The sequence below is a fragment of the Strix aluco genome, chromosome Z (genome assembly GCF_031877795.1).
Source record: "Strix aluco isolate bStrAlu1 chromosome Z, bStrAlu1.hap1, whole genome shotgun sequence".
NCBI lineage: Eukaryota > Metazoa > Chordata > Aves > Strigiformes > Strigidae > Strix > Strix aluco.
This window is the reverse complement of record NC_133971.1, coordinates 71,303,324-71,317,051: the sequence shown is the minus strand read 5'-3', so window position 1 is coordinate 71,317,051 and position 13,728 is coordinate 71,303,324. Positions and strand designations below refer to the sequence as shown.

The window sequence follows — 13,728 nt, the reverse complement described above, 5'->3', positions numbered from 1 at the left end:
CTCCACCGGTGACCTCCCCACAGTACCACAACTAACCCAGTTTATTTCTGAGCTGCTTTGTAACTTTTGCCTTATCATTCACCCCTGTGATAACACAATCTTACCACGTGGCTGCACAATTTCTCTACAAGCCATGCGTATGTAGCCTTTTGCAATTCCAGGTGTGAAGGCATTGATTATTCTCCTTCATCCTTGTCACTACCTCTTTCAGAAGGAAACTCCAGGAGACTTCCGACGCAAGATTTGATTTTCCAGAAGCCGCTTTGGCTCTTCCCCAGACTACCACATGCACCACCAAATCCAACAGCAGTTCTGGTTTTGTAAAATACTTCCCAACACTTTTCCTGGCACAGGTGACAGATTTAACGAGACTACAGCTCCTACATGTCCTCTAGACTCAAAACTATCACCACAACAAGAAAGGTGGATTGCGTGGTGTCAGCTACACTTGTCTGGTACCACAGTAATTTGAAGCAGAAAGGTTGCACACCATGCGTGGGAGAAGCAACATTTCATTCACCGAGCTTTCTTAAACCTCCTGTTATCAGCTCTCAACATCCACCCCTTTGGTCAGCCTGTGCTGTAAACTCTGCAGTCAGAACTTCCAGTTCCACTAACTTTTAATAACTCTGGCTACAGGAAAATCTACATATGAGAAGAAAGCATAAAATATATTTCCTATGCAAAAAAAGACTGTAAATTAAGCAAATACTCAGTCATGTTGGCCCTTTTCTCACTTCTTTTTGTTTGTTTTTTACTCATGTATGTGCTTTCCCTCCTTGCAGGACAGAACTGGAATGCAAAAAAAAACCAAAACAGAATGGTGAGTTTCACCAACATGCAAACTAGGGTACCCTCCCAGAGGATAGTAAATTTAAACAGTTCCTGCAGCACTCAGTAGCAGCACCCACTATTAGGAGGCAGAAGTGACAAGAAGATTGATTACTCACTTGAATGCTGTCTGACTATCCTGGGGTATATTCTTAATAAATGCATACATTAAAAAAAAAAAAAGACAAACTGTACCTCAGCTTTTGTAAAGTATATGCAAAGACTGAACTCAGAAGAGAGAAATTATCAAAAAAAAAACCCATGTTTGTCTCAAAAGAGGTAAAAAGAATTGGTTTATTATTTCTTTGAAGACCTTGGATAAAGATAACTTCAAAATAAATTAAAAATATATGCCACTGGTGTGCATATTAATGAAACAATTCCACCTTCCATTTTTATTCAATTTTTCTTCCTCTAAGTCCTTCAAAGATATTCTGGTCATACTCTGTTCAAGCACTGCAAGTTTTGAGCAGCAAACTGTGACCTAATGGTGAACCCTTTACCTGAAGTGCACCTATTACCATCTCAGTCTGTTCAAAATAATAGTCCTGGAACGCTGATCTATAAGCTTCAGTCAAGAGACTCTACAGGAGAGGCAATAAACCCAGAATGAATAACCTCAGCTAAATACTTCTGGCAACAGTGAGGAAAATGGTAATAATGACTAATGGAAATATCTGAGACTGTATCAGCAACATGAGGAAAACAACAACACAGTATGCAGAATCACAGAATCATCTAGGTTGGAAAGGACTTTGAATATCATCTAGTCCAACCGTTAAACTAGCACTGACAGTTCCCAACTGCACCATATCCCTCAGCGCTATGTCAACCCAACTCTTAAACACCTCCAGGGATGGGGACTCTACCACCTCCCTGGGCAGCCCATTCCAACGCCTAACAACACGTTCTGTAAAGAAATGCTTCCTAATATCCAGTCTAAACCTTTCCTGGCGCAACTTGAACCATTCCCTCTTGTCCTATCGCTTGTTACTTGGTTAAAGAGACTCATCCCCAGCTCTCTGCAACCTCCTTTCAGGTAGCTGTGGAGGGTGATGAGGTCTCCCCTCAGCCTCCTCTTCTCCAGACTAAACAACCCCAGTTCCCTCAGCTGCTCCTCATATGACCTGTGCTCCAGACCCTTCACCAGCTTCGTTGTACAGGGTAAGATCACTTCCCTGTCCCTGCTGGCCACGCTATTTCTGATACAAGCCAGGATGCCATTGGCCTTCTTGGCCACCTGGGCACACTGCTGGCTCCTGTTCAGCTGGCTGTCAATCAACACCCCCAGGTCCCTCTCTGACTGGCAGCTCTCCAGCCACTCCTCCCCAAGCCTGTAGCACTGCTGGGGGTTGTTGTGGCCCAAGTGCAGCAGCCGGCATTTGGCCTTATTGAAACTCCTACAGTTGGCCTTAGCCCATCACTCCAGCCTATGCAAGATACTACACAGCAGTAACTGTACACACTGCTATTTAAGTAGGTGTTTTCACGTTCTTCACAAAGGACCTCCATCCCTTTGGCAATGCTCTACCGTGAGAAGCCCTGCCACAAAAGGCTAGTGTAACTTTCTGATGTCTCCCAGCGCTTTTGGGTTTTGGAGGCAGAAGGCCAAGGTGCCACAAAATTTGTAATGCTTTTAGAAATAAATGTCAATCATTTAGGCCTATAAATACATACAAATATATCTGGGAATACAAATACATCTGTTGGTGCAGTTTCTTTTCCTTACATTTTAAAACATTAGTATACAGGAAATAAAGCAAGAGGCCAACCCAAGATTGGCAACAATGACTTATAAAGGGGGTAGAGGTTTTCTTCAGAAGTGCTGTTACTTGCAGCTTCTAATATTTCACATATTATACAATTATAATGTGTGTTCAATGTCCGTTTTCCAAATATTATACAATAATACATAAATTAAATGTTTTGCCACACAAACACTGACTGTGTTCCCATTAGCTGGAACATTGAAGCAACTTTAATCTGTTGCAGAGAGCGTCTTGGTAAACCATAAACTCACAGAAAACTGTGGCTAGGAAAGGCCCTACCTTCTCTTCCTGATGTACTCTGTTGGCATTTTCCATCTGAAAGCTGTGCAAGGACTGGATTTTGTCGATCTGCTGTCGCTGCTTCTCTAGCTCCCCTTGGAATTCATTCTTTTTGAGCTCCACAGCGCCCCTCTCCACTGCCGCCCTGCGGACTTTGCCTTCCAGATCCATGATCTGACCCTGAGGAAGAGCAAATTAGCCAAAGCAAATACAAATGCTTCCCCCTCGACAGACTCTTCTCCAGTACATTCAAGGAATACCAAATTTCACAAAACTAACAATGCTAATGTCATCAAGATATTGTGTCAGCCAGGGATACCTGCCACACGCCCCAGACACACATGCCCTCAATTTTACATAAATTAACCGTACGACATATTCTGTAGAGACTATCAAAATTTCAGTTAAAAACAAATGCAAAACTGCCTCAGTACTTGAGCTTAAAATAAAACAAAACATCCTCACAAAAAAAAAACATAAAAAAGATTGCAGTCTACATAAAGTACAAATTCAAATGATTTTTTAAATTTCATCCAGACAATTCTGACATCACTGCACTTCCCACTGGTGATCCTAAACTAACTCGAGGAAAATTGGTCTCTCAAATCAGTATGTTTTCCTGGAAGACCTGGAAAAGGGTAGAGGGAGGACAACACTGCCCAACTTTTACATAAACTACTCGCATGTGGCTGTTACAGAAAGACACATAAGAGAAAAATTATTTTATATGCAGAAAATCTTGATTGCTCAAAGAGCAGTGACAATCAGAGGAAAATTCAGCACCATCCCATACTGCACATACAAACACAGAGATATAAAGCAAGGAATCAAGCTTGATGCTATCACAGCTTTTTTATTTTGTTGTTGGTTTTTTAATATACTAATTTAGTTACTGGCAGCAAGGAGGAATACAGGGACACACAGGGATGGGAAATATCAACAGAATTTACCCAGGTAGAAAGACCCATGGATTCCAGATGGATTAAAAAATAGATATAATAAAAAATATGCATCTTCAAAGACTCCAAGAAAATGGACCAAATCTTCTTACACCACAGTATGCTGCATATTGCTGTCTGCCTACTCTGCTTCTCTGCCACAAAGAGCAAGAGAATAGAGAGGAGGTGAGGTGAGGGGACTTGCAGTTTAGCTGGAAGAGCAAAGAAAAGCACTTATTCCATTTCAGTCATAATAGCTGCAAAGTATTGCCAACAGACAAATGGGCTGACAGAGTGCTTTAGAAGCTCCATCCATGCCTTTAGCTATGTTTTTATTCCATTCAGAGTGCATGAAATGCTTTTCAAGCTAACTTTGGGAGAAATGTACAAGATGATACAGGAAATCAATAACAGTAAAGAGGACCTTACGTCTCTAGGTTACTGAGGTCAAGAATAAGCTAGTATGGTAGCTTATTTTCCTCATTATCAGTTGCCTCATGGCCGTGCAACAAAACTTCACAGAATCACAGAATCATCTAGGTTGGAAAAGACCTTGAAGATCACCTAGTCCAACCATTAACCTAACACTGACAGTTCCCAACTACACCATATCCCTCAGCGCTGTGTCAACCCAACTCTTAAACACCTCCAGGGATGGGGACTCCACCACCTCCCTGGGCAGCCCATTCCAACACCTAACAACCCGTTCTGTAAAGAAATGCTTCCTAATATCCAGTCTAAACCTTCCCTGGCACAACTTGAGGCCATTACCTCTTGTCCTATTGCTTGTTACTTCGTTAAAGAGACTCATCCCCAGCTCTCTGCAGCAGTTGTAGAGGGCAATGAGGTCTCCCCTCAGCCTCCTCTTCTCCAGACTAAACAACCCCAGTTCCCTCAGCTGCTCCTCATATGACATGTGCTCCAGACCCTTCACCAGCTTCGTTGCCCTTCTCTAGACACGCTCGAGTAATTCAATGTCCTTTTTGTAGTGAGGGGCCCAAAACTGAACACAGTCATCGAGGTGTGGCCTCACCAGTGCCGAGTACAGGGGTAAGATCACTTCCCTGTCCCTGCTGGCCACGCTATTTCTGATGCAAGCCAGGATGCCATTGGCCTTCTTGGCCACCTGGGCACACTGCTGGCTCCTGTTCAGCCAGCTGTCAATCAACACCCCCAGGTCCCTCTCTGACTGGCAGCTCTCCAGCCACTCCTCCCCAAGCCTGTAGCGCTGCTGGGGGTTGTTGTGGCCCAAGTGCAGCACCCAGCATTTGGCCTTAGTGAAACTCCTACAGTTGGCCTTAGCCCATCGCTCCAGCCTGTCCAGATCTCTCTGCAGAACCTCCCTACCCTCGAGCAGATCAACACTCCCACCCAACTTGGTGTCATCTGCAAACTTACTGAGGGTGCACTCGATCCCCTCGTCTAGATCATCAATAAAGATGTTAAACAGGAGTGGCCCCAAAACCGAGCCCTGGGGGACACCACTCGTGACCGGTCACCAACTGGATTTAACTCCATTCACCACAACTCTTTGGGCCTGGCCATCCAGCCAGTTTTTTACTGCTTCAGCAGTACTGACACAGTTACTACCTGCTCGTAGCTACCATCCTGAGGCCACTGACTAAAGTGAAAACAAGGGATGAGCAGAGTCCAAGAAGACAGGGCATCATTACCCTCCGCCAAGGGAAAGCTAAGACATACCATGAACTGCAAGGGCAGAGACATGTGTCCTGTTTGAATAGTGCCCACTCTGAGGTGAAACAGGAGTTCAATTCCTACAGATGTCAACTCAGTGCTAAAATTCGGCTCAAATATAAAGAGGATAAAAATTCATTAGAAAAAACTTGGCAGGAGCTCTCATGAGCCATGTTTAATCACCAGGGTTTTAGTTTTTAGGTTTGCTTGTTAAAAACAAAAAAAAGAAAAAAAAGAACCATCCTACACACATTGTCACAGACCAGAAACTTTATTCATGTTCTCCTCAACTTCAGAACATGCACTCCAGGAAGGATTAAAACGCAAGTTTTAATCAACAGTCAGAGAAAATACAGTTACCATTAGAAAAATAGCAGACAAGGTAATTATTCCATGTGAGTTGTGTGACCTCTTTAGGAAAGGTTTCTGAGAAATGCAAATTCAGATTTTTAGCCACTGTTTCTGAACAAGCTAGATTTCCTTGTACTTGGTGGGAAAGTATGCATACATTCTTATGGGTCATGTAAGAAAAAAATCTAGGGAAATGAGCAAATTGCAGATGCCCATTCATATTAAAAATGGAGTACCAGTCTCAATGTAGTTTGGAAGAAAAACAGAAGATGGCATTTCCCACATCTGTAAACTGAAACAGCACGAGACAGCCAAACACTTTGTGTGAGCAGAATTAACAAGTACCATACACATAGGTCTTAAAGTTTTGGGTCCCTCTCACCTACAAATAGGCATTCCTCCCATTCCCCCCATCTGAAATACTTGTGAAAATTCCCACAACAAGCTTAAGCTCCTGGCCCACCACAGGCAGGTCAAGCAGCCTTCTTGTGGACCATGTTTATTAACCACACAAGTACAAGATGATGTGCAGAACAATAGGAAAGTTACCTGCAGATCCACGCTGCGAGAACTTGCAATCCAGTAATTGAAGCCCAAAACAATGATACATGCCACAAGTGCAGCCACGAGGAGTGGTGGAGACTTCATCCCTCGGCAGCTGTTTCCGAGCCCTACCATTTCAAGAAAAAAACCAAATCCAAAGAACCACAACAGTGTGGAAACCTGTAAATTAAAATAGATACATTATATTGCATCTACTGCTACAGCTATTTTATACACACAATAAAACTTTTACTACAATAATGCAACGGCTCTCAGCTGAAGGGACTACACCCAGCAAGAAAGGTGCACTGTCTAGGTATCTCCATCTGAAGGACAAAGAAAGGCCATCTCACACTATTAGTTTGCACATAAAGCTTCCCATGGACTTGAGCAGGGACGTCTTGAACATTCCTAACAATATAATGAAAATCTGGAATAATCAGAACAAACCAGCCATCCTTTCATCATATATTCCACCCAAAATGCTAATTAGACAATACTGGTCTACAGATAGAGGACAGACTCCTTGCTATCTCATTTAGTCAGAAAATAAACTTAAACTCACTGTTTCAGGAGTAATTTGCACTGTGCTTCCCAAACTTGGGTAGTTTCAACTTATTCCCTCTGAGAATACTATTTTAGCTTTCTGGTTCCAAGCTTGTAAATAATAAATAAATAAATCAGATTAAATCAAATTACTTCAAGGATAATCTAAAAAATAAAAAAATAATTAGCAGACACTCCATTGATTTCAATGGTAAATTGTATTAAGTGATGGTTGTTTTGATCCTCAGCTGCTTTCTCTGCTCCTCACAGAAAATAAATAGCCTTGTTCTAACGAATAAGCAGTACCAAGGGTACTACTAGTGGTTACTATTGAGACTTGGGTTGTTTCTGTGGAACAGCCCATCTTAACAGAAAAGCAGGGGCAAAGGGCAGTTGCAATTTGGTTTGAAATAGGCCATATTCATCCTATGACATGATGATATCTGGTCTTAATGACTGTAATAGCACCTAGCTCAATGAATCCCCAAACTCCACTGGGAATTTTGGGCACAGCTTGTAATAGATTGCTCTCTTGTAATCTGAAATCAACCTTTTTAAATTTTTGCACTCCTGCAGACAAAAGCCAGCAAAAATGAGCACAGAAGATCAAACAGACAACAAACATGGATGCATCGCGAGACACTAACTAAATCTGAAATGGGCACATTTACTATTAATATATTGTCCAGTCTCTCAAGGTGCAAGCTTTTTAAAAAAACTCCTTCCCTACAGATGCAATTTACAAGTTGTGATGTATTTAAAAATTAATAAATGGTAGCAACTCTCAATGGTTTACACATGGACATAAACTGTAATCACGGGGGAAGAAGGCGCCAGCAGTTAGCAGGTACCAGAAATGCTGATTCTACTGTATGTCCAGCACTTCAGTCCTTCAACAGCTCACCTATACCTGTGTACATACACCCTCTGCAAAATCCCCTCTCTGCATTCAATTTAAGATATAACCATCTTCCTCTTTTCTCAGCAGGGAGTGCACAATACTGCCAGACTGGTGAAGGTTTCAAATCTATTTATTCGTTTGAAAAGTCTGTGAATTTGTTAATATTTGGGGATGGCGTATATATGGAGCCTAATGTGGCTTCCTAAAAATGCTTCTTCTTCATGTACATACACACACACACACAAACCCAAAACAAACAAAAAAACCATGCACAGCTGCACAGGTCCAACACCTGAGGCTTGAGTTTCTTGCCTAAGGCAACCTCAGTTATGGAGCAAACCAACACAAGCAGCACAGCTCTAGTGGACACCCACAGGGCCATGTACAGCTGAGGTAAGGTCAACAGAAAAAGCAAAGGCATGGGTAGGAACCATGCATTTTTGTTGTAAAGCAAAAAAAAAAAAATCAAGATGCAGTGGACTAAAACACACACGCAGCTTTGTATTGGAAATTTGTGCATATCTGTCAGAATTGCAGAAACCCATACATCTTGCACAGAATGTTCTCCTGCTGTGTCATCCTAAGAGGAGCACCTAAGAAGTACAGAGCCACCTCGTCTTACACAGGTTCCCTGAAAACCAAAAAATCCAGACCTCCAGAGTGGCAAAAATGAGAGGTGGAAAATAGCAATGATCAGCACTGCCACATCAGCTAAAGACCAAGATAATTAATTTACTTACTGGAATAAAATACTACATTTGAAAAAACGTGTATCGGAATCTGTCACGAAGTCACTCGTATCCTGTTCTTCACTGTAAGAGTTTTAGTTGGTACACTTGAAAATGTGGAGAAATTACTAAACACAGCACTGCAAGACATAGTGCATCATTCCAAGTGTTACTTGAATAAAGTAATTGCTATTTTCCTCCTAGCAGTCAGAAATAAATAAAGCAGTCCACGCTATCAGCAGTAACAACTTGTACAGGAATTTAAGTACTTGATAAATATATGGGACTAGCTGTTCAGTTCGAACTTTTCCAGAAGTAAAGCAACTATATTGTTCGAAGAAAGAATGATTAGCTCATGCAGCTTAAAGCATAGGTGCAAAACTATGTTAAGGAATGCCAATACACCTACCTAGTATGCAATTCCAGTGACTACAGCAACTCTTCTGCTCTTTTCAGCTATTAAAAAACAAGCAAGCAAGAAAACATTGATTTCACTAAAGCATGTTTGAGTTCAAAACATTGTTCTCTCGAAAATCCAGTGTTGTTTTTCCTTAAATAATTTATGTTCATTGGAATGTATTTTTATACTCAACAGAAGGCAAAGCAAAACGAAGAGGAAAGAGATGAAACACACAGAAGGATCCTCCATCTGAATAGTGCAGACCCAAAATATTACCTCAGTTGCAATATTGATATTCCCTCTTGTCAGTTTAAAAATAAAAACTGTTTAACTTTCTATCATGGATACATACACACACACACGCATTCTGGAGGACAGATAAGCAAATCAGCTCAGCAAGTACATTTACATGGAAATGTATTTGTACATGCTGTTTTCCAGGAAACATCTGGTTTGGTGCAGTTGAGTTGAAAATAAAACACGTTTCTGATTTTATGGCTAAGAAAATGATTTTACTGAACATGAAGGAATCCATCTTTCATGAATGTTTACTACAGATGTGAAAATGAGATGCTGTATCACGTGCATAGTGCTCTGCATTCGGTAGAGCATAAAATTCCTGACTTCTGAACAGCAGATTTAATCCTTCTGCTTTGCCAACCCAGCAGTGCTTCATTGAGAGGGAGATGTTTTAGACTCTGAGGTATTCAAGCAAATTAACATATAGTGTACTTTTATTTCCCATATTAATATACTACCAGTCTAAGCAATTCCTTCTTTTACTGTACTCAGCTGAACTAGAATTGCTGGTATCCAGCAGCCTTCCACTAAGGATAATAAACAATCGCATCGACTAAGCCTCAAGACTAAGACATTAGAGGCAAAGTCGAAGCAAAACAATTTCTGCATTTCAGACTCCCAGAAGGAAAGCCAAGTCTCTCTGCTCACAAGGTCCAGCTCTGTGTATATGCATGACCTGCTGAGCAGGAACAAGCAGAACAGATGAAGAATTCAGTAAAAGCAGCTCACAGCCTGGAGGGAAGCAAAAGGGGTCCCTTATCCACTACCTGCTTACCTGCCTACCGACTGCTGCCTCCACCACCTAGCCACAGGATAGTACAAAGTCAGCGTAAGCCAGAGCAGCATGTGAAGATCACGTGCAGCCGGAGCAACCACTGAAAAGCAAAGGCACATCTTACTTGGAGGTCTGCACCTTCAAGGGAGGACAGAGCCTTAGGAAAATCCCTTTGGAAAGGCAGGCCCATAACCAGAGAAAAAAAAGGAGATAAAAAGCAGCAAGGACCCAAAGGCTACCGGACAGCCCTGAGAGGACACACAACCCCATCCTGACCAGGGCTACTGACAGGCGACTGCTCTGCCCAGGCTGGGAAAACCTCCTCCCATCGAGGAACCCCCACAGATAGACAGTGGTGCTATCCCCACCTTTTGCAGATTCCTCAATTTCTCACTGATATTCTGGAAAAAATTACCTGCTTTTTTCATATATTGCCATGAAATTCCTGTCTGACTGCTTGAATAAAAATACATCAGCTTAACCAAGCAAGACAATCAAAACCTCTTCCACTGACAACAGTTAGTTATACCCAGACATAACTAATCAGACTAAAATGTACTAGAAGCAGGGTTTTATTAAGAAAAATAAATAAAACTTAAAAAAAAAAAATCTTAAAAGACGTGAACCAGAAAGCAAATATTTGTGCACTCAAGTCTTCCAAAAAAAGGTGATGGAGAATGGAGAGGTGACAAAGATGAGTCAAAACCTTTCATTTTTAGTTTTATATATGGTTAACATACAGTAGTGAGCATCTTTGAAAGAGAAATCAAATTGCTGGTTCTCACTCATGGCTGGATGTTACCCGCAAGTACCACCATTCGCAGTTGCATGGCGAGAACCTGTTACAGCCAGCAGCAACCTTTATGCTTTCACGGTTGCACTGACTGACTACAAGTGGTCAGAAACTGGGTCTAATACACTGTCACAAAACATGGCACACATTTTTATTTTTTTTTTTCATCCTCTGCAGCAGCACTGTTTGGAGAGGTTTTTTTTTCAAGTCTGCAAATCAAAAGAGGTCAAACAAACATTTTTCCAATGGAGATTTAAAGTTTGTACAATGAACTGAAGCCTGACGACGACAAACTTTCTAATTACCCTTTCACAAGAATCCACAAACTGCAGGCGGAAAGAAAAAGAAGACAACAAACTCCTGAAACATTCAGCAACAGTCACTTTTCAAACTTCTGTACTTTGGACAACTGGCTCACTTCAAAGTGGCAATCACCCCCCAAAAAATAATTCAAACACAGATGCCACAGGATATCACTGAGTCACTGTTTGCCCAAATTACCAAGTTTCACTTTTCACAGAAACGGGCACAACACATTCAGCAAATGCACTCTCATCCTTCTCAAAAGTAACCATCACTTGATACTCAATTCATATTTTAGGTCTTCCTTTTCTAATGCATTTTAAACTAAAAGTAACAGACCAGAAGAGTACAAAAACACTGAAAAGGGGAGAGTGACCGTTACCACTCATTCACTAATTGTTTTTCAACTGGGGAAGTGTCTCTGCTTTCAAATGACTACTTTACAAGAAGTTAATAACTAATCACGCACAATGCCCTACCTTATCTAATTAAAGAGAAATCCCAAGCAGATGCGTAGCTGAACAGATGCTAGGTTCTATTCTGATGTTAGGTAACTTGATAAAAATCTTCTATAATACCCACACAAAGTTTCCAGACATGCTATCCAGGTGTACTGGTAGACAATACTACTACCACCTGAAAATACTGTGCATGAAAACAAAATTAAACAAGCAAACTCAAATACCTGAATGATCTCAACAGTTAATCAGACTGCTAATTTCTTTTTCGGAAAATATTTTGTTGTCGGTATTTTTCCCATACAACATGAACTATCTTGTTAGAATCACAACAAGACACCCACTTGATCTTAAAAAAAAAAAAAAAAAAAAAAGGAAATGGAGTACGCTGAGTTTAGATATGGGGCGAGAAAACCACAAAATCGCTACCATCCCCCCCAGCCCCGGAACACTACACGTGCAGTTTCACTCTAAAACATGCAAACCTCCCCCTAGGAAAAAAAGAAGACAACACTGCTAATAGTTCTTTATGAGCAAAGTTAAGATGTACGATGAAAGGCCATTTAAAAAGACTCCACCCAAGAGCAAGGTTAATTAAAAACCCTATCAGCTACTCCCATCTCCCACTTTGACAAGGAAATCCAATAAAGTGAACAAAGGTAAACTTCCTATGTGTAGGAAGTAAAACCCAGTATGTATTGTGTACCCAACAGCCAAACCAACAGTTCTGAGAAGGTAGGGAAAACACTTTTCCAAGCAGAAGTGGGAAGGCCTCTGGAGGCACAAATTTGTGAAGAGCCATGAAGCCACCCCAGCAGAGAGAGACCTCCACCGCCCTGTCTGCCTGCAGGGAGGTAAATCAGGGAGCCGGCTGAAGCAGGGCTGGCTTGGGAAGAGGGTGAACAGTTTCAGGTCATGGTCCTGGTTGGAAGGGACCTCAAAAGACCGTCTGGTCCGACCTCTCCCGGGAAGGGGAGCCTGGAGAAGCCTATCTCACATTCTGCCTTGTTCTGGCCCTTTCTGATTTCTATCATCATCATTATTTCTACCTCTGCTGTGAATATCCAGTCATTTCGCGCCCAACACGCTTCTCTCTGTGCAAAAGGCCCAAAGAGGGGAGACTCACTGAAGAAAAAAGTAATATAAAAGAACGCCTTTAGCTTTAGGTATGCACTCAAGCTAAGTCCAGCCCAAGCGCCCCGGTACCTCCGCGGGCATCTATCTACCCGCCGCGAGTGGGAAGTTCCCGGGGCACGGCGCCCGCCCGGGGCTGCCCCGCCCGCCCCGCGCCGGGACCAGCGGCGGCCGCCCCCACGCACACACCCGGCGCCGGAGACGCCGCTCGCCTTCCCGCGCCGGCCGCCGGCTGCTGGAGCTGGCGAGAGGAGCCCGGCGGGGCAGAGCCAGCCAAGCGGCGACAGGCCGCCGACCGGGTCCCCCACGCCGCGCCCACCACTGCCCTGCCCGGGCCGGGCCGGCCCGCCTCCGCCGCCCGCCTGCCTCAGCCGCCGCAGAGGCCGCCGTGCGGGGCACGGGACTCCCGGCAGGCCCGGCCGCACCAGACCCCAGCCCAGCCCAGCCCAGCCAGCGGCCGCTCCGCTCCGCTCCCCTCACCTCGCTTCGCCGCCTGCGGCGCCCCCCGCCTCGCAGGAAGGCGGCGGCCGGTGCCGCGTCTCCCGCAGCCCCCGGCGCCGGCTGCGCGGGAGAGGGGCGGCGGCGGGAGGCACGGCGGGCAGGGCAGGAAGTGCGGGGCGCGGAGGAAGTCTGGCGGCCGCAGGGGCAGCGAGCGCCCCCGGGCAGCCCCCGCCCGGCCCCGCCCCGGCCCGCCACCGCCCCCCCGGCGCCCTCCGCTTGGGGCACCGCGGGGCCGGTGCCGGGGCTGCCCCGCGGGGCGGGAGGGGACCTCCCGGCGGCGGCGACGGCTGCTGCCCGCGCCCCATCCCACCGGCGCCTCCGCCCCAGGGGCGCCCGGGCTCCGCGGCGGCGCCTGGGCTGCGGCAGACGCGCGAGTCCACGCCTGCCTGCGGTAAGCGGCCGGGCAGCAGCACTGCCGGCCCTGCCCCCCCCCCCCTGCCCCCCCCCCCCCCTCCCCTCTGGCCCGCGCGTTCCGTCCGAGTA

General features: G+C 44.5%; 1 protein-coding gene across 5 annotated transcripts in view; it reads right to left on the bottom strand.

Annotated features, from left to right (window-relative positions):
* GOLM1 (golgi membrane protein 1) overlaps nucleotides 1-13,349 on the bottom strand; it is a 39,174-nt gene extending 25,825 nt beyond the window's left edge. For 2 of the 5 annotated variants that reach the window (XM_074813359.1, XM_074813361.1), the window contains exons 1-4: nucleotides 13,225-13,349; nucleotides 8,991-9,037; nucleotides 6,413-6,586; nucleotides 2,880-3,059 (exon numbers count right to left, since the gene is read on the bottom strand). In XM_074813359.1, the coding sequence (XP_074669460.1) occupies nucleotides 2,880-3,059; nucleotides 6,413-6,541 (309 nt within the window). In that variant the 5' untranslated portion in view covers nucleotides 6,542-6,586; nucleotides 8,991-9,037; nucleotides 13,225-13,349. Of the gene's footprint in view, nucleotides 1-2,879; nucleotides 3,060-6,412; nucleotides 6,587-8,990; nucleotides 9,038-10,056; nucleotides 10,157-13,224 lie in introns of all 5 variants that reach the window. The other 3 variants (XM_074813360.1, XM_074813362.1, XM_074813363.1) reach the window with 3 other exon arrangements.
* Nucleotides 13,350-13,728: the final 379 nt, after the last annotated feature.